This window comes from Amphiura filiformis, chromosome 4 (genome assembly GCF_039555335.1).
Source record: "Amphiura filiformis chromosome 4, Afil_fr2py, whole genome shotgun sequence".
Classification (NCBI taxonomy): Eukaryota; Metazoa; Echinodermata; class Ophiuroidea; order Amphilepidida; family Amphiuridae; genus Amphiura; species Amphiura filiformis.
Window position 1 is genome coordinate 67,951,095 of NC_092631.1, and position 21,797 is coordinate 67,972,891.

Consider the following 21,797-nt stretch of genomic DNA (forward strand, 5'->3'; position numbering starts at 1 on the left):
AATTTTTGAAATTTTTTTAAAGATAATATTATGACAATAATAAATAAATTAATAATAATTACAGCAATATCCCCGATATGTCAGAGGTCAAAGTGTCCCAAAAAACCGGAAGTTACAATAGTGATTGGGCTTATGAACAACACTGAAAAAATATCTTGACCATCCAGTACTTGATAATAATGAATAATAACGATGGCATTATAGACACGATTCATAGTAAAATTGATATAAGAATTTGATAATCACATATTTGGGAGGAGCATATCTGTATGGGGTCATTTTTAGGTCAAAGGGTCAAAAGACAGCTTGGAAATGGGGAAATTTGAATTGAGCATACCAAAATTAAAAGATGAAGTAGGGCGGTGCCTAACTCCTAAAAAATAATACTTCAAGGAAGTTGAAATTCTGAAATATATTTCTAGAGCACAATATATGATATGGTAAATCTCAGGATACAGGTCTGGGAAGATAATTATTTGTTGTATTTTGTTATGAAATGTTAAATTAAATGTTATGAAATGTTTTCTTTTATAGACTTGGATGAATGCAGCAGTGATCCATGTCTAAATGATGGTGTATGTACCGATGCAGTCAACTCATTTTCATGTCAATGTGGTAGTGGATGGACAGGTTATAACTGTGGACAAGGTAAAATTTGCACTACATTATAAAGTTATAAGTGGGACCTTGCATTGGACCTTGAGGAATCCCTATGTAATATAAATGGAAATATGCTGTAGGATAAATGGTTCCTTTTCTGGGAGCAAAATAAATATACGCTGTATTTGAGATTTTATGCAATTGCATAGACAATACAGATATCTCTACATAACAGTAAATGCAGGCTGGCTTCAAGCAGTTGCAAGCTGTTATTTTTAGACATACAGTCCAACCTCTCTTATCCGGCCGGCCATGATGGGACCAATCATTGGCCTGATAAGTGAAAAATCTGGATAAATAAATATGTAATTATGCATTGAATGTCTGAAGTGCTAACATTGAGACAGCAAAATGTTACTCAATGTGCAGTAATAACACCCAAATATTATATTTAACTGCTGTATGCCATATAGTGATGTCCTTCTAAATGCCTCAGAGCATGAAATCAAGCTCTCAAAGCATTAAAAACGTGTTTTTCTATGAAGATCACATATCTGGATGATAGAGAGATTTGTATAACAGAGGTCCAGATAAGAGAGGTTGGACTGTAATTATATGCAATTATGAGACTTCTACCACTTTTTCGACTTGTTTTCCATATGTTTGATTCATGAACTAGATATTAACTGTGTCTTTCACTTTTTACTTTCAGATGTGGATGAATGTAGCAGTGCTCCATGTCTGAATGGTGGTCGATGTCAAAATGGTTTTGATTCGTTTGCTTGTGTCTGCCCACCAGGGTTTACAGGGAACCAATGTGAAACAGGTACAGTTTGATTTAATTGATGCAACAATTTTGAGTTATCTAGGTGCTTATTGACTAGTGTGTGTGTGTGTTGGGGTGCATTTTGATTACCTGCAAAGGAGGACACGCACGCAGATACACACATCACAAACGTGGATACACCTGCAACTGTGGATGTCCATGGTTGCTGTATATAACCAGAACAACGCAAATAGCGTCAAAATGCATTTAAAATGGGTCCACGTTTAGGGGTTCAGGATAGTTCACGGTTGGATAGGAAGTTGTTGGGTGTTTGGGTAGGTCCACGGTGTGTTGATTGAAATCGGGTGTGTGTGTCCTCGGTTAGATAGGATTAAATCATATGCAGAATGAGGTCCTTGTTTGCAAGTATTAACAAAGAGGGTTGAATTTGTAAAACTTGTTCCCCTTACTCTCCGATAAACTGTGGACACAACAAACAGTGGGCGTCCACATCTATCACCTACAGTGTTGGAATTTGCTTCACAAGTTCTGAAACATATATATATGACCATCCACCTCAAAAGGGCAGTAATGTCAACAGAACTAGTTCTTAGACATGGTCCATTGAACTACATAAAACAGAATTTTTCGACATATTTATTGATTTTGTACCAACTTCCTTACAAGCAATATGGACTTGCAGTATATCACTGTAAAGTGTATTTTGAAGACAATTTTGCCTGTTCAATATCACCAAGAGTGAAGCTGGTGATTTTATATCACATCTGTGGTGGACGGTCTATATACTCATAAATAACCTATTTTGAACATTAAATAGTGTACCATGAATCTGTATTAATTACGTTTTTTGCTTCCTTCTCATCTATCCATTTTCTTCTATTTTCACATGTCATCATTGGTTTAATTTTTTTTAATTAGACATTGATGAGTGCCTTAGTATTCCATGTCAGAATGGAGCAACTTGTATAGATGGCGTGTACAACTTTGTATGCAGATGTGCTCCTGGATGGTCAGGGGAATTCTGTGCTATAAGTAAGTAGGAAAGGAGATTGTACCCAAAGAGTACTGACTAAAAATTGTCCTGTGTAATACTATGGTATCTGCCATGTTGGTTAGTCGCCAGGGGTGTAGCAAGTGGGTGGGCGAAGTCCAGGGGCCCCAAGGGTTCAGGGGCCCTGAGCAAAAGCAAAAATGAAATAAGAGGTAAAAGAGGAGATGTTAAATGGGTTTACACTGCTCCTTGTGCATGGGCCCCCGAGGCTCTTGCCGCACCACTGTTTGTCGCTACCTCTGACGTTTTTCAGCAAGAGCCCAAAATCGAACCTTGGCGTTACAAAGGTTTGTATTCAGCTATTGCTTAGCAAGTATGTTTGGCTCAATGTTGTTCATCTATAATTCAAACAATCATGGACTTTAAACCTGGGACTTTGAGTCAAAGTTTACCAGGTGCATAGCGAAATTATCCCCAGATATAATATCAGCCCTCTGTGACTGACACATAAACATCGAGGAGTCGGTATTCTTTGGTTCCACCTCATTGGTAATATACAACTGTTTAAAATGTCATTGAATAATCATAGCTGCCTACAAGTAGACATTCAGGTAATAATGTAATATTCAAAAAGAAAGCAGTTCAAAACTGTGCTCTTTGAAAGTCATGCTTTACATATAGAACTACACATGGTTGGAAAGCAAGTTGCAACTATAAAGAAGGCCTGTTCAAATTTTGTTGATATAAACATGCTGTTGTTGCTGTTATTGTTGTTGTTGTTGTTATTGTTGTTGTTGTTGTTGTTGTTGTTGTTGTTGTTGTTGTTGTTGTTGTTGGCATTGTCTTAGTCAGTGTGGTATCTGCCCAGGGTATCTGCACAAATAGATTTGGACCATAAGTAACAATCAAGGTTCCCTTGAATTTGACTAATGCAATATGTTTTCCTTATTTTAGATGTGGATGAATGTTCCAGTCAGCCATGTTTCAATGGTGGTATATGTAATGACATGATTAATGCATACAGATGCCAGTGTCCACCAGGGTTTGTTGGCGAGCATTGTGAAATTGGTAAGTGATTCAGTTTAATTCTTTGCATGCTGGCTATAGGCTTCAATATAAAAAGTTTTGAGATGTTTTCTCAAAATATCAAGAACTACTAAACTGATCCTGGGCTTGTTTGTACTTATTTCAATGCATTTTTCATGATGATTTCAAATGTGACCAGCTCCAACAAAACCCGGAACAAGTCGCCAGTCATGTTTTTGAGTTATAGGCCTTTAAAGATGACACTCCCATAAAAAAATGAAATTTTGAAATTCTTAATTTCATAGTATTTGACCTTGGGACCAAGTGGCCTTGAAAGTACTTATTAAAAAGAGGTTTATTTACTTATTTATGGAAAATGAGTTACAAAGTATGTTATATTTAATAAAAATGTTAATGAAATTTCAATATTTGTTTTCATTGAGTTCATGTCACTTGTAAATAAAATAATTTGTTGAAATATTTTTTGTCCATTATAGAGCAAAATACATGTGACAGTGCACCGTGCCTGAATGGAGGTCTATGTGAAGGGGACAGCACTGGATACACCTGTACATGTGTGCCTGGTTATACGGGAGTCAACTGTGAATCAGGTAAGTTCCTGCACATTATATCACTTATGTATACATTAAGGCTGGCATTTTCGGGTCGGGTAAACGGGTACCCGCCTGAGATTACATTACCGGGTAGGAAATACCTCCCGGTACCGAATTCAAAAAAAAAAAAAAAAAAAAAAAAAAAAATTTTAAATTTTTTTTTTAAGTTTTTATTTTTTCGGTTTTATAGTGTCCCTGGACCTAGACCTAAATGCTAGGATCATTCATGGTTGACCTAAAAAAAAAAAAAAAAAAAAAAAAATTCAAGATATTTTGTTTTTTAATATGAAAATTGATAATTTGTATTCATGTCATAGTCTATTAATGATTTCAAAATGCATTCAAATTCAATACATTTTGAAATCATTAATAGACTATGACATGAATACAAATTATCAATTTTCATATTAAAAATAACAAAATATCTTGAATTTTTTTTTTTTTTTTTTTTTTTTTTTTTTTTAATTTTTATTTTATACTTTTTTTGTTTTTTAATTCAGTTGGGTTTTTGTTTTTTTTGTTTTGGGGTAATTATTTTTTTTTTTTTTTTTTTTTTTGTTGTTGTATTTGGTACCCGGTTACCGCCCGAAAATTGCGGCGGGTACCGGGTACAAAATTACCCGAAAATGCCAGGCCTAGTATACATTCATTGCAAAATTACCATTTGATATTTTTACTATCAACCAATTACCGTTCGATAGTTTTTACAATCCCAATGATGCTTATGCATAATATGTAACAAGCCACCAGCGCCCTTGGTCAGTCACACTGTGTGTCGTGTACATGCAGGGAAGAGATAGGTTCTTAGTGAGATTTGCGTGTGTGTTACGTCATAGATTTGCCTATTGAGTTACGGGTGCATTTAGATAAAAAGAATTAAGCTACTGCAGAACTTGGTGTTATGTTCAAAAGTATGAAATATTTGTGAAATGTTATTAAAAAATATTTTACAATACCAATTTATGACAACATTTTAAAAATGTTGATATAGTGTCTTTTCATGCAAAATGTTTTTTAAATGTTTTTGCAACTTTTATATAACTGGACATTTAAAACGATATTAGCACATTTTCACCAAATTAAAACCATGTTTAAAAAACTTTTGGTTATTTTATTCCAGAGTCACAGGCAAACCACTGTATTTGCTATCAGGGAGATATGTGTCATTGTAAAACAAAGAAATGACTTGTACCCTCTAATATTACAATCACATGCATTTGAATTATAACTTTCATATTCCATTCTTATTCCTTACATTATCTTGCAGACATTTTGGAATGCGCACAGGATCCATGTAAGAATGGTGCTACCTGCATTGAAGGAGTCAATAGCTTTGATTGTGCATGTACTCCTGGATGGGGTGGTAAAACGTGCTCAGTTAACATAAATGAGTGTGCTACTCAGCCTTGCAGGAATGGCGGTGTTTGTCAAGATGGTATCAACAGCTATACATGTGTCTGCCCAGAAGGATTCACTGGTGTCAACTGCGAGAACAGTAAGGCTTACTTTATATACCATGTTCGTTCCATTAACCGCCCAGGGCGCTTAACAAAATCATTTTGGGTGGTGCTTATTTTTTACATTGTTTAGGCCAACAAGATGTAAGAAAGGCCCAAAATATTCATATATCATCATCAATGTGTCATATGTTTCAGACCATGATTAATAAACTAATCAGTTTGCTTGTTGTAAAGTCACTGGGTGGGCGCTTATAGGGGCATGGGTGGTAAATGGAATGAATACAGTAATTGTTATACATTATTTAGATTGTTTTGGCTGAGGTGCTTAATCCTTATATCAACTGTATATAAATACTCTTGTATATCTGCTTTCATATGGGGTGTCCTCTGTTTTTAGCATGCAATAAGAACATTAAGAGCTGGCAGGCAAAATGCTAACCATCCAGATTCGACCAACTTTGAGAAATTTGCACCAAAAATGGTCAAAAAATGCTGATTTTTCAAAAAAATCATAAAAAAGCCAGATTTTGGCCCAAATTTCAAATATGTTTGGTGAAATTGGTCAAAATTCAAAAAAAATGAAAAAAACGGGTCCTAGATATTTTGATCTAGTTTTTAAAAATTAATAAAAACAAAATTTTGGCCCAAGAATTTTTTTGTTAGGATGCACGAAAAAGAAGTGGGCCAAAAACCGTTGTTTTGGGGATTTTGGGCCAAAAATGGCATTTTGGCCCAAATTTGACCTCACAGATGAACTTATCAAGTCTTTGCCATTCTAAATATGTATACTTTTATATACTTTAGACCAACAATTTAGAAGTTATGAGGCCCGAAAGTTTCCATAATTCCAGGGTTCAGACCAACCTTAATAAACAATTGTCCCTGATTTTACCTTCCTCACTGTTATAAACAGGAACTATGCAGATTTTTTAGAAATTTCAGTGATATGATACAATTCTTCACATAAACTCAATTTAATATTTAAAAGATATTTAAAAAACAAACAAATGATGTTATAGTTGACAGCAAGTAGCCTCTTCCATGTCTTGAAAATGCTTATAGCTATTGCAACATATGAATCAATATTCATGACCAATTTTGCATAATTTATTCAATCACAGATGTAAATGAATGTGACAGCAATCCATGTGTCAACGGAGGGACATGTCGTCAACGTGTAACTGAGCATGGATACACATGTACTTGTCATCCAGGATTTGAGGGCGTCAACTGTGAAATAAGTAAGTTTTGAAAACACATACATGTTGTACATGCATAAAATATGCCAGTGGCGTAGCTGGGATTTTTCCAGGGGGCAAGCCTTTAGGGGCGGGGGCCCAAATCCACCAAACAAAAATTTTGCCGCCCCTTCCTAAACAGCCCGAAAAGGTTGACCTTTTTTTTTTTTTTTGGTGGTTTGAAAAGTGAAGAGAAAAAAAAGAAGAAAAAAAAAGGGGATTATAAGCGTAAAAGCAACACATTTTGATATATAGTACAATTTTTGCCTTTCCTCTCCCTCTCTCCTCCCTTTTTCCTCTCTCTCTTTTTTTCTTGCGCTAGGGCGGGGCCAAAATAGGCAATTTTGCCAGGGGGGCATTGCCCCCTGGCAGCTACGCCACTGCAATATGCTTACCCATGCACATACACCGCACATGTTTTGAGTGTATAAATGAATTTAGTTACACCTATATTTGTTATCCAGGAAATGAGGATTTCAAATGTCAATTATGAAAACACATACATATCTAGGTATGTACACCCCTCCACACACACACCCCCACACCAGAGGAGGCATTCCTACAATGCACTATGATTGGGAAATTTAATCAATGTAACCTATAGCTAATTTTAAAGGCAAAGTCCCCATTGCCACACACACAAAATGGTAATTTTAAAACTGCAGCCAACGAGCTAATAGTTGAGACTTATGACTGATATTTGATTTTCTTACAGGAAACATTCATATTGTCCCACTGCATTAATTTTATTCATAAGTCTCAATGATTTGAATGTTAAATAATAGGATGAAAACACCAGATATTTGCACCCAATCCCAATGCAAGGTCAACTGTGCTACATGAGTACAAAAGCCAGACATACAAGGTCAGAAACCCCATTGGGTTGTGGGAATGTCTTTAAACATCCTCTGCCCCCACACGTCCCACACAGAAACAGATTTATATTTTCAACATGAACAATCAGTTAAATACACATATTGCGTAAAGCTAAAGTTATTATTGGTGAATGATTTGAGCTAAAGTGTATCCACACAACTTTTGCATTTATAAATGTGTACATTCCGATCCTCTATCACAGCCATATGTTTGTTTGCACTGCAATTTTTTTCATGATCCGTTTTGCATAATTTATTCACAGATATTAATGAATGTGCCAGCACCCCTTGTCAGAATGGCGGTATATGTAGCGATGGAATCAATGCATTTACATGTATATGCCCCAGAGATTGGGGTGGTAATCTTTGTCAAATTGGTAAGTATGCAATTGGAATATGAAAATGTCCTTAACCCCATGAGAATTGGTGATTGGTCAAAAAGAAAATTTCATTATCAATTGGACCAATCAGTAACATTGTTGTCACCGTTGTCACCACACAAAAAAATTGGGGTGAATTGCTTTCAAAGCTCCATTTTGATTGGTGATTAAAATAAAGATATCATGTAATTGACCAATCAGAGGCAATGTTAGATCGGCAGGTAGTGCTTAGGGGGTTAAGAAAGACCAGCGGCCCCACAGAGGCATGTTCAGTTCTGTCAAGCATGGGACCAGTGGCCTCACAGAAGCATGTTCAGTTCTGCCATGCATGGGACCAGTGGCCCCACAGAGGCAAGTTCAGTTCTGTCATGAATGGAGACCAGGCTTCAGGATCATCAGTATGTAAATAGGGGGTTAGGGTTAAGACGTCAAAACTAATCTTGATTGATTTGTGCTTGTCCAAAAGTGATGAGCCTGTTGGAACTTAGACTATAATACTTATGCCCAAGTATAGTCAGTGATATCAGTGCAGGTTTCATATGTGTCTTTATGCAAGTGTTCGTTCAAAACACTGGCTTTAATATATACATGCGCCTTTTTTAACATGCCACATAGATCTGAGCATGAAACAGCTGTTTTAAATATCAACATATCCTTGTTTATATTCAGCCATTGGTTGCCGTGTCAACTACACCATCCCAGCTGACGGTTTCATCTCAATCTTCACACCTGGTTACCCTAACAATTACAAGAACAATGAGTTTTGTCGTTGGTTTATCAGAGGTGCTAATGTACCAACTAGGGCTTACAGGAGAGTCGGCATTGCATTCCAGGTAGGTTGTTCTTTTATTTTGTTATTACTTTTTGGAATCTATACACCATCTATGGAAAATATGACCTTGGTCTTCAACAGAGGGAGTGAGAATTTCAAATGGGGTTACCTGAATGGGTGACTCCATTTGAAATCTACACCTCCTGTGTGGGATATTAAGGTCGATCTTTTATTCCATTGGGGGAGTATGGATTTCAATGGAGTATCCCATTTCAGACAGGGTTATCACACTTGCTATTTGGTAGCCCAATAACTTTGACCTATGGTCCCGCGACATGAAAATGGCTCCCGCGATTTACTTTACTTTTGAGCTGGAGTGGAAAATTATAGCCTATTTTCAGTGAATTTTGCTTCAAAAATAACAAATCATGATGTTTTGAAGATGATTTTTGGATGAAATCCACAGAAAGGAATACAATTTTGGATAAATTTGCCTCAACTGTATTCTAATACTCATTTCTGATAAGTTACATATTGGGCGGAATTTTGTAAATTTGTGCGACTCCTGTGAAATGGGCTGATTTCATACAATACATGGCCAGTGTAAGTTCTATTACTACATAGTACAAAGTCTTCAGGTAACATGGTGTGTACTCTCTATCTAATTGAGCAGTGATATGAGATGATTAAAAATCATGCCACAAAATATTTCTCTCACCATAGTTTCTTGAATAGATTATTGACTGAAATTGTTTGAATTTTGTAGGACTTTGTCACAGAGGAACACTATGACATTCTCAAGATAGGGTTGGGCGATAACATATTGGATGACAACTCTATCCTCCTGGAGGCATCGGGTCCAAATCGGCCAGCAAATTTGGAGATGGACGGCAATGTCTTCTGGATGACTTTCAACTCTGATTCTGACAAAACAGATAGAGGGTTCTCTGTTTACCTTTCAGATGCCGGATATGTTCGTAAGTACACCTTAACAGACTTTTAAGACAGCTATATTGATATTTGTTAAACTGGTTCTTGTTGGAAAAAATAATTAAGGGTTTAAAAATGTTTCCCCAGTGGTTTTAGTATCAGAAAAAAAAATGAAATCCCAGATATATTTCATTTAGATGGTGTGAACAAAAAGGTGGTGAAAAGTGGTAACCACCGCAGAAGTATGTACTATTCTATGGGGCATTGTTATACATGTTACACTGTTATTGGTGACAATATATAATGTACATCCTCTTCTTTGCAGCTATCGATCCCTGTGCTGCCATGCCATGTCTTAACGACGGTGTTTGTCAGCCAACAGACTCGGGTCTCTTCACATGTACCTGCACAGGAGATTGGCAAGGACCTAACTGTGAAATGCCTACAGGTAAGGAAGAGTTGCTATGATAATGTAATGCTGGATTCTGCCGCTTCGCTTCATCGGAGCGGCACGCCGTTGAGCAGCAGCGGTATGCCACTGTTGCCGCTCAGCACTGCTCCAAAATCATATTTTGTTCTCATACGTCAGAGCGGCACTGCTCCGAGTTGACTTGAATTCAACTCCCATCGATGCTGCCGCTTGGGCAAAGCATTGGAGTGATCACTATATATCAGCTTGCCGCTGGTCACCGCTAGCGTTTCTGGTGCGACTGGGCAGTGAAGCAAAATCATCTTCATAGCGGCAAGCGGCAGGAAAGTATGAAATCAGCATAAGAGATGTCACTAATTATTGATTTTGATTTTGACATACCTGTTTGTTTGATTTTGACATACCTGTTCACTTGATTTTGACGTTCCTGTTTGTTTGATTTTCCAGATGAAAACCCTTGTGGAAATAACCCATGTCAAAATGGCGCCCCCTGTATAAATCTGAATACTGACATGTATGTGTGTACATGTCCTGGCGGATGGGCTGGAATAAACTGTGATGAAGGTAAGAAAACAAAATAGATATAGTATGTTATATTGCCCTTTATAACAGCAGCATCAGCAAGGGTGGACAATTTTTGGACTTGCTCCTTGCCAACAGAACAACTTGAGAAACAAACAAGAATAGTTCTGCGATAAAATAATGCGCTTTTGTCGTTCCTTCAAAGCAATTAGTTGTGTGCACTATGAAGCATGTCAAATTGTGCCTAAACTGTGAGTGCTGGGCACACAAGCAGCGATTGGCTCTAAATGCATTTTAACAAACATATATCTTAATTTTTTTCTCCAAACTTGAGGTTGTGGCAAGTCTGTATTTACTGTTATCTGTTATAGAGGCCGTCAGCCTTTCGCCATCTTGTAGGTACAAATGATCTGTGTGTTCATGCGTTAGACACTACGCGCAGTTAGGGCGCAGCTTGCCACGCAGCTGTTATAGCGCATCAATGCGGTGATTTTGCTGCTCACACATGGAGATCGAACGACCATCACAGCGTGTACCCACAAGATGGCGGCATATGACGTCACGCTGACGGCCTCTATTGTGAACCTACACAATATAAGCTCAATAACAGTGCCTAAATTAGCTAACCACCCACCCATCCACCTGCCATTTGGGACATTCTGAGAAAAGCGAAATGATTACCCCTGACAGGTGTGGAATTCTATAAGCGAAGCTTGGATAATCTTTACAAGGTCAAATTTGTATGGGCAAATTACAGACAAAACTCAATTACATGGTTTAATGTGGCCTATACACGTTCAATTTTATTGGGCAATATCAAAGACCCTTTGATATTGCCCAATAAAATTGAACGTGTATGGGCCACATAAGATGCTTGTCAATATGATTGACACAGGTTACTCATAGCAATCAGTCGCTAAAATTTATATAAAGAGGAGTTCTAGATATATGATAGAAAAGTGACCCAAAATAATAAAATTTGGGTCTATAAACGACATCAACTCAGAAATCCTTTAGTCTGTAATTTTAAGATCTTCTAACTTATCATGTCTTGACATTTCATATTGCTACAGAAATTGATGAGTGTGCGTCATCACCATGCCAGAATGGAGCTACCTGTGTGGACAATATCAACATGTTTACTTGCATATGTGATGGTGGATTCTTGGGCCAAACTTGTCAAATTCGTAAGTATAACATCAAATGTTAAACTTTTGCCTGTGTCAGGACATAACCGCCATATAGCATTGAAATCAACTACATATACTTGACTTTCACAAGTGTAGCAGCCACAGACTATTACAGACCATGTATCAACAGTTGAAAGTTAAAGTCTCCATGGATTGTATGCTGTGAATTCTCGCATATTCATTATTCAATCGTGCCATGTCTAACAATCATGCCAGCGTTTTGTACTTTTGTTTCATACTTTTGCATGCGACTGTAAAAATATGTGGTAAGTGCGTAGCAGTTTTGTCTGTCGCATTTCATGGAACAATCGACCCTCATTAACAGGTGATGCTGAGACTTAGACTGCTTGTACGCGGTCTGTTTAGTGTTATCTTTTTCATCCATGGCAGCAGTTACTAACACTGTGTGGTACACAGTACCGACAGAAATGGTACAGGATAAAGCATGTCACAAGTATAACATGAAATGCTTGTCTGTCCCAGGCGGCGAATGGCATGATCGAGCCGGCAACTTGTGAAACCTCCCGGCCGTATGGCATTTTCCATATACTTGGTTAGTTTTGTGGGGTTCATTATCGAACCCCAACGGTTTTAGCTTGTATTTATATTATTTATTAATATAGGCCTATTTGTTTGTGATATTTCAAGCGTTTTTAAATTTCAAAATAATCCTATTCAATTACATGGTTGACGATGAAAATTTACTGAATTTAGAGAATGCACGGCGACCACCACCTGGTCTGTCCATACATGTGACAACATAACCGAATGTGTGATTTGATTAGCCAGTTGTAAACAGCATTTATGCTTTGGCTGATCAGTATGATCATTCTGTGATCGGCAAAAAGTTTTTAAAAATCACTTTATAAAGAATTTTCCAATCACTGAATTGGGTATGTATAAGCAGGTTCATAAATAGAATTGAGGGCGTGATCATTTGTTTATACCTTAGGCAGAATGTCTAACTGAGTTTTTTGACTCGGAGCTGATGTAATGAACAACTATCATGCCTGAACTATCACATTGACATAAAATTCAAAATTTCAAATTTTGTTATTTTTTCGAAACAGCTCCTAACCCAGTGCCATGTGACTACAATAACAATCCCTGCAAGAATGGAGCAACATGTGAATATAGAGACCATCAATATATCTGCATGTGTCGAGAAGGCTTCCTGGGAGACTACTGCCAGATAGGTAAATGGACTATTCCAGTTATAATCCACACTACCCCTGTGGACGATTTTGGAAAAATGTTCTATAGGGGGAGTATGTTTTTCAAATGTAATTGGTCAGGGTTAATCATTTTGAAACTCATACTCTCCCTGTATTATGGCTTTACCTTTATCTTCCACAACTGGAGTGAGTATTTCAAATGGAAGTTACCCAATTGTCTATTCTATCCAAAACTCATACTCCCTCTGTGGAAGACTGTAGCTAAATCTTCCACAGGGGTAGTGTGGATTTTAAATGGAATAGCCCAATACACTCATAGTTTATGCTCTATGCCAAGGCCATAAATGCATTATTCTATTAAATGAACATATAATACTCCATCATTTGGTTTGACCAATGAAATGAAAACTTTATATGAGGATTTATAGATCAGCATTTTCACCAACAAGGAGGCTACAGTCTTTCCACTCTGAAGTACCAAGTGACAACATGCGCGTAAACAGTGCGCAGTGATGCGTCTCTGCTGCAGGTATGCATGCCTTCAAAGTCGGCACAATGTGTGCGTCCGTGTCGGTACTTTGTACTTCAGAGTAGACTGACTGTAGTCATCTAAGTATGATGAATATAATTCATGCTGTCAGTATTTCAAATCATATTTCTTGGCTTTAATGCCAGTAGTAAGGAAAATAATGCAGTCATCATTTCTAGTAACTTCAGTCAGAAAAAGAGTCATATTTAAAGAGTCATATTTTATTGTAATTTATCTTTACCATTTTCTGCGGAGTAAATGCTAGGCATAGTTATTGGCAAAATATCTAATTCTCGATCATGAGAGCCAACTTGGGTACGCACAGATATTTGTGTCGGGCGTACTACACAAAGACCCCACGCTTACGGTGCCAACACAGCTTTTGAAAATTGACCAATAATGTTTTTGAATATCGTCATCGCTAGGCAAGGTCAAGGTTGGGTCATGTAGGTCGCTGCATTGTGTTATTCCACGAAAGTACACTGACACAGACGGTACATCCTCTCATGAATGAGAATTAGATATTTTGCCTATTGTGACAAGTCTACTGGTGTTGAATTTTTTGTTCTTATCAATTCACTCTGTTGAATTGCAGACGGTAATCCATGCCGTAATGCCGGTTTGTGTTTGAATGGTGCTACCTGTGTCAATGGAAACGATGATGGCACACACAGATGTGAATGCCCACCTGGATATGTTGGCGACAGATGTACTACAAAGGGTAAGATTACTTTATGTGCTGGTCTTTCCACATTAAAAATATATGTGAAAATATATCTATGTGCTGAAAGGACCTGGCATATTCAAATTTGTGCTAATGTGCATTAACCCTAACACAGCCCATGGTGTTTTGCAAGCGGAATGGGCATTAAAAAAGGAATGAAATAGGAGAGATGAACAAAGAAGTCTTTTGGTACCCCCAGGAATTGAATCACCAACCGGTAGCCACAGGGGTTTAGCTGCCCTGCCAGCGAATCAGAGTATATATGACTTGGGGATTGCGTCATGGCATCAGATGGGATGCATGTGCAGTAGTTATTATTGTAAGATTTTTTGTAGTTAGGGTTAATGCGTGTGACCAGATCGACAGTCTTGTCATATCATTTATCTAATCAAAATGGAGATTTTGCGTTCTAAAGAAAGCTCACAGTGTTTGTTTAAGGCTAATGAAATGAAATGATTAGTTTCCCGTCACATTTTTTTCAGTGAAATATGACGCCATGATTTCATTATTCATTATTTTGGACAATTTCATTATTGTCAAAACTTTCATTTACATGGCTATTACCTATATTGTAGATAAAAGACCATCTCAAAACAGGTATTAATGCTTAGATCATCATTACAGACATTTTGCAACAGATTGAGAACAGATTTCAATTTGTTTTTATTAAAATGAAAAGAAATTTGCAATTTTTGTAATCACTAGAAACATGATGAGGTAGTCCTTAAATTTTCATTATTTACCACATCCTCTACCCCTACAACTAAGAAAAACTGCTGATTATGATCAGCAGGGGATGTCAGACATTTTGAGAGTTCCAATTTTGATTATTTCCATCTCTTTTATATGAAAATAATGAAAGTTTTGGTCAAATTGAAAAAGTTATGAGGGCGAGTGATGGGAAACTAATAATTTCATTACATAGGCCTAATCCAAGTGACATGATTTTAGGCCTGAAATATGTTCTGTTTATATGTTATGAATGAAAAAGTGATAGCCTCGTCCCCAAGGTGGTTACCATTCAACTTACCACACCAACTGTTCTATGGCGTTGTGAACCAGATTACCACTAATGAATATTCATATGTTTGCATATATATTCACATGTTTTTGTGTATGTTTACCTTACAGTATCCACTGAGTGCGGGACAGCTAATCCATGTCAGAATGGCGCTGAATGCGTGCGACAGAAAGGAAACCTGACCTGCCAATGCCCAGTAGGGTTCTCTGGAGAACAATGTCAAACAAGTAAGATAGAGCAATATTCTAAGATTTGGGTTTTGTATGTGTGTGGGTGTTTGATCAATAATGTTTACAGAATGATGAAATGACAGTAGGTAGAAATTATTTGTATGTTAAGCGAATTTAATAATAATTAATATAAAATAAAAGAACATATATGTAGCTGCACAATCATTTGAAGGTTAATAAATGCGCATTACTTGTTGGGAGTGGAATTGTACAAAATGATGCATGCATACTGAGATGTTGATACGTCTAATGCACAAGCCCAGAAAGGGGAGTGCAGTAGACGCATCAACATCTCAGTACCTATTTAATACACGACTAAAAAATCCTGTGATTTTTCCATTTTGTTGGAAAATGCAAGCAAATATCAAAGCATTTACCTGCAAGAAAAATGAATGCGTCCGAAATCACTGCGCATACTTCACCAAGTACGCACCCATGCAATTACACAATATTTATTTATGGCTAATAATTTACTAACGTGTGCTCTGATTGGTTCTCACTAGCTAGGAGTGTATGAAATCTCATTATTAAGCGATGCAAATCTTTTTGCTAATTTTTTACTTATGTGTTTGAAGGTCATGGTTTGAGCAAATCTTATAATAAACCATTCAGAAAGCAATTGTGACATGATGAGGTAATTTTTGTGTTTGTTTTCTCATTAGATGACAATGACTGTCCAGAAATGTCGTGCAGTAATCATGGTGTTTGTGTTGATTTGGTCAACTCATACAGATGTAGCTGTGAATCAGGGTATACAGGGGAGCGTTGTGAACAAGGTAGGTTGAAGCCGGCTATCTCTCCTTTTTCCATTATTAAAAAAAAAACAATTATCAATTTTAATTTCTTGTCATTTAATGTCCCAACCCTAGGTTAGTCATTCTGGACTCGCTCATTGATGAACTGAACACTTTTAATGCAAGAAAGGATGAACTTCAGCTAAAATTTGATGCAGTATCCATCAAATAGTTTCCACATTTTAGATCATCAAATTTTTAATGGAAAAGCCTTGTGGTAGCATGGTTTGTGTGTTTTTTCCATCTGTGTGTCCATCAGTCAAACAGTATTTAGTATACACTTCTACTATGTTGCACTTAGATGTAAAATATTTATGGTCTTGTATGAATTTCAGTCCAAATCCAATGGCAACCAAAAATGGTCTCACATGAACACTTTCCTGCAGCTCATATAAATTTTTTTAAATTTTTTTTTCAAACTTAACTATGGGCCCTGCCGGCCGAATTATCGGCCTCTAAGAACTACTTTGATTGGTTACAAAGAGGACTATATCATGTATTTAGCCAATCACAGATATGGTAAAAATAGTCAGTATGGCTGATAGGGGATAAAGCTTAAAAGTACCACAAGATCTGAAAGCTCTATTATGATTGGTTAATGAGATAATTACATCATGTAATTAACCAATCAGTGGTTCGGTGAGAAAGACAGTAGTGCCCATGGAGTTAAACTTAATATTGAGTAACCTTTTATCCATAAACAGTCCACCTACTTTGAAATGAGAATTTTACAAATACAGAGCAAAATATATTACCAACTTGCTGTTATTGCTTGTTTTACAGATATTGATGAATGTGCTAGCAGACCATGTGGAGAATATGGTACATGTGTAGATGGTATTAACACATTCTATTGCACATGTAATACAGGATATTCACCGCCATTTTGTGTTTTAGGTAAGATATGACAAAGATTCAAGCTGCCATCATATTCTATGTAAAGAAATTACATGTTTTTATTTGCCAAAGATAACCAACAAATATTATGTAGCCCAAGTGTGCGATTGTGAAGATTTCCCCCGCATTTTAGACAATTTCCTGTCCCATAGAAACAAATGGTTAAGGTGGTGCGCCAAGCTGTGTGTACGCTATTCTATATCAATCCACAATGTTATGAGTCCTGTCTATTACGAACTGATCAGAGTATAGACACTGTATTTTTATGTGAAGAGATTCCAGTGTTAATTCTTTTTGCCCGGGCATAAGGAAGTTAGTGCAAATCCAAAAAAAGGGAAAAAGTGCAAAAGGGAACACTATCCGAAAGATGGACATAACCTTTCAGTTTCCTTCATATTTTGTCAATATTACTGAAAAGAAAGGTATTACCTCAATTTATCAAACATTTTTAAGCAAATTGGGAAAATTGAACAGATTTGTTTGGTCCTCAACAGATCCCCGAAAGTCCCTATAAACATGAACTATACATTATTTGTTTTAACCCGTATTTTGTGTGTCTGTTTTTCTTTGTTTACTTCTACCAATAGACCCAGACAGTACAAAAGCACCCAATCTCTACACATGGAAGGGGGCACAAATCGGACTCAATCCGTGGTTCGTCATGCTCATCTGCTTGCTCATATTATTCGTTCTCTTCCTTCTTTTGTTACTACTAGTAAGAGGGCGCTCTGAAAAGTAAGTACTGTGAGATATGCAATATATAGATAGGGTAGTGTGCTTTACTGTATAAGGACAAGAGTCATATGTTTGTTGAAGCGCCATTTAGTGATTTTCTGTTTCTACAAATTGATTAGATATCATAAGCATGTTAGTTTCATCACAACAGCTCTTGCATAAAATGTTGAAAATATCTCATGTAAAGGAGTGTGACCAGATCAACAGACTCAGCCCTAATTTATTCTATTAAAATGGATATATTGGCATCAGAGGAAAGCTCAATTTTTCTTTACGATCCAAGTGAGATTTTATGCCTGATTTTTAGCCAGATTACAACCTCCTGTGAGAAGTCTTGTGCCTCCATTGGCCTTTTTTGTACTTTTTGTGCCATTTTTTTGACAATTTTCATCGAAGTTTGAAATTTGCCTTACCCTCCAACCTTTTATAAAGTGCTGGCTATGTTACTGCTGTTGTAAAACACAATTTTGCTTCAAATATCGAACCACTATTGCAATTTAACTCAAAACTAATCTAGATTATTTTGTTATAATACCAGGTATGAGAATTTGCAGGCTTTAGCCTACATTCAGGCCATTTTATTTTGTGACTTTTAAGCCAGAATTCATGTGCAATTTTCAAAAAAAAGCACCTCAAAAGGCTCCTCAAAAAGTCACCTCAATGTACCCGAGGTGCAAAATACAATGTGAAATAAACACTGAAAAACTGACCATCCCCCTTTAATTGTACCAGCATTGACTGCTGTATATATGTGTTCATATGGTGAGTATGGATTCTAAATTTGACAGTGTGGTTCATGTCAGAATACATGCATGTATAGGCCTATATAATAATTGTTATATACTTGTACCATAACATCCAAAAATCAGAATTCGGATAAATTTGTGGGTCTTCAGGTCAGACAAATCACTGAATGGCGCTTTTCTTTTTATATATAAAGGATAGTTGGTGATGTGCCCTTAAAATGTAGATTAACTCATGCAAAACTTGTTGCAATTTACATATTTTATTTGTAAAGTTGAATCATATTGAAAGAGGAATATCAAATGCAACAGAATATCACAATTCCGCACCAATGTTGACGTTTCAGAGCACTTGATACAACATGGTTAATTCATCAATACTAATATTGAGAGAAAGTCTTCCAAAATACCTACCCTGCTTTTTTGTATAACAAAGTATAGATGTATTGAATTTACTGCAACAGACACCACACTTAACAAACAATGATACTTCACAAATTAACAGTTTATGACCAATTCAAATTAGGATATTATTCAGTGTTGGAAATAAGCCGATATGTTGAGGGGGCACGACCATATGTATATAAATTTCTACGGGTCCTCCAGGGTTGTAGCTAGCCTGATTTTAGTAATGGGCTCTAAATTGCTAAAGTACATGAATGGCTCAAACACAATCTTTTAAGTGAACGCGAGTGATCAGGGAATAAGCTCCGGGGTATCACCGCCCTAAAAAAAAAATTTTTGCTCTTTTTATGATGAAAAATCATAAAAAAATTATTACAATTAAAAAAAAAAAAATTTGTACCGGGCGGCCAGCGTCAGTGGTGGACGGGCTGCCCGGCGCCACCCACCATAGCTACAACCCTGGGGTCCTCATTAATTTCAACAGGCCCACAAATGTGTTTTTAATGGTATTAAGGATTCTTGTATTCGCATAATATGCATCTGGGTCTCATTTCACAAATGTTTGACAATCTGATTTTCTATTTCCCATCCCTAATTTTATTACACAAATTGAAACTAAATCAGGAATCGACGAGAGTAAGTGTATAACCCTGCAATGTTTGTTGTATCCCTTGCTTTTGTCTGCTAGTCTGTCTATGTGCATGCCATGAACACAAAAGACTATATGGATCAAATTTGACTGTAAATGCATCTGAGTTGCACAAGCTTTGAACAACAAGAAAAGCAAAGCATCGCAACTATCTTTGCTTATTTATTTGGGTGTTAATTTACATTTATGATTGCCTTAACGTTCACAGCAAATTTCCTTTAATTTGATCAATTTATAGTGCAGACTGCAGAGTTATGGTTTTGCAGATAGATCACAATTTTCTAAAAACCAAAATTTACCTCAACATTCACAGCAAATTTCCTTTAATTTGATCAATTTATAGTGCAGACTGCAGAGTTATGTTTTTTGCAGATAGATCACAATTTTCTAACCACCAAAATTTGCTATTTGTAGTCATGACCCAGATGCATGTTATAGTGAAAGAGTTGACAGCTTTGTTAAATGTGTATACTCAAATAAATTTACATCAAATCTGATCTTAAGTTTTAAGAACAATGCACCAACATTTGACCCTCATTCTTAACCTTTGCTGTAACATGACCTGTGACCCTTAACCTTTGCTGTAACATGACCCATGACCCTTAACCTTTGCTATAACATGTCCTGTGACCCTTAACCTTTGCTGTTAGAATTCAGAGACTAATCTTGAATACATACTACTCTGTTAATACCTTCCATAGACAAGTCATCCATCATTGCTAACCCTCATAAAGGGAAAAAATATCATATTTACATCAAACGGAATGTTGCCAATGACCCTTAAACATTTTCAGCCTGATGGCCATTAGCAATTTAACCTTTGAGCAAGTGAAATTTACCAGACTGAATGGGTGTCTACCCTGCGTAACAATCCTTGACCTAACTTAATATTTTTCAGCAACTGCAGTCAGAATGATAAATAAATGAACACAGGGTGACGAATACTCTCATGTACATAGCAATTTTTTTTAATGCGATCATGTTTCCGCATGCACTCGCCATATGCGACCTCACTTTGCTAACTAGTTGCCACGCAATACTACTACATCATTATAAAAGCTTAAAAAGTACATGCAAATTTTGAGCAGGCTTAAAAATTAAGAAAGAAATACACACGATTTGTTCCATGAATCCAATTCCCGGAAGCATACTAGTATTGCATGATTACACTGCAGTACATAATTACCTGATCGTACATTCCAGGAATCCCCCATAGCAACATATCTAAATTGGTAAGATGAATGTTTTCATTATTAATGAGGTCAATCTGATGATGTTGTGGTTTTTCCTTGACCTTCATGAATTATTTAGCGCACATGCATGGTTAAAATTGAATGATCGAACAGCGACGCTGACGCCCGGTTGTACGGTACTTGAGATTTAAACTTTTGCAGAAAGCTTTAAAAAAAAACAAGTTTGCACAATAATGCAGTGAATAAATCAAAACACTATTCTGTAATAATACTTCGAGCAACATTCTTGATAAGTTTACTTATATCTTTGCCTTATACATTTAACTGTAAATAATTTCATTTAATTGCTGGCGACTAGATTTTCATTTTAGAAGCCAATTGCTACCAAATTATTTTTCCTGTGTACAGGGTTGGCTCTCATACACTGCGTGACGTGGAACTGAATCCAACTCACTCCTCATTCAAGTTGGTTGATATTGCTAATGTCTTTTGATTGGTTTGATCGGTATTTTTCACTGGCCTGCATTTGTCATTGGAAATAAGCTTACATGCATGTTGTTGTGTTCATTCTTTCGGCATTTTGACTGTAAATTTGCATTATGGAATTCTTAATGCAAAATTTGTTTGCTCCTCGGACCTTTGGCATCATTTTCCTATTACACCATATACCAACGTCATATATTTTTGAATGCACTTCAAGTTACATAATCCATGCAAATCACAATGGGATCGGTGAATTCATCTACAAACATTGACAATTTTCCCACATTTCTTCATTATATGGGCCAAAATTGAAAGTAAAATTGTGTGTGTGTGTATTTGTTACACTGAAGACCCTTAAGTTCCAGGAGGGTTGCAGCAAGATAACTTATCAAATTTTCCTGTAG

General features: G+C 36.6%; 1 protein-coding gene across 1 annotated transcript in view; it reads left to right on the plus strand.

Annotated features, from left to right (window-relative positions):
* The window catches only part of LOC140150337 (uncharacterized), a 94,160-nt gene that overhangs the window by 60,618 nt on the left and 11,745 nt on the right, over window positions 1-21,797 (plus strand). The window contains exons 42-60 of the mRNA XM_072172345.1: window positions 535-648; window positions 1,313-1,426; window positions 2,306-2,419; window positions 3,333-3,446; window positions 3,902-4,015; window positions 5,286-5,513; window positions 6,600-6,719; window positions 7,855-7,968; window positions 8,641-8,804; window positions 9,510-9,720; window positions 9,999-10,121; window positions 10,551-10,667; window positions 11,699-11,812; window positions 12,886-13,011; window positions 14,115-14,240; window positions 15,375-15,491; window positions 16,157-16,270; window positions 17,072-17,185; window positions 17,773-17,920. Of these exons, the coding sequence (XP_072028446.1) occupies window positions 535-648; window positions 1,313-1,426; window positions 2,306-2,419; window positions 3,333-3,446; window positions 3,902-4,015; window positions 5,286-5,513; window positions 6,600-6,719; window positions 7,855-7,968; window positions 8,641-8,804; window positions 9,510-9,720; window positions 9,999-10,121; window positions 10,551-10,667; window positions 11,699-11,812; window positions 12,886-13,011; window positions 14,115-14,240; window positions 15,375-15,491; window positions 16,157-16,270; window positions 17,072-17,185; window positions 17,773-17,920 (2,506 nt within the window). The remainder of the gene's footprint in view (window positions 1-534; window positions 649-1,312; window positions 1,427-2,305; window positions 2,420-3,332; window positions 3,447-3,901; window positions 4,016-5,285; window positions 5,514-6,599; window positions 6,720-7,854; window positions 7,969-8,640; window positions 8,805-9,509; window positions 9,721-9,998; window positions 10,122-10,550; window positions 10,668-11,698; window positions 11,813-12,885; window positions 13,012-14,114; window positions 14,241-15,374; window positions 15,492-16,156; window positions 16,271-17,071; window positions 17,186-17,772; window positions 17,921-21,797) is intronic.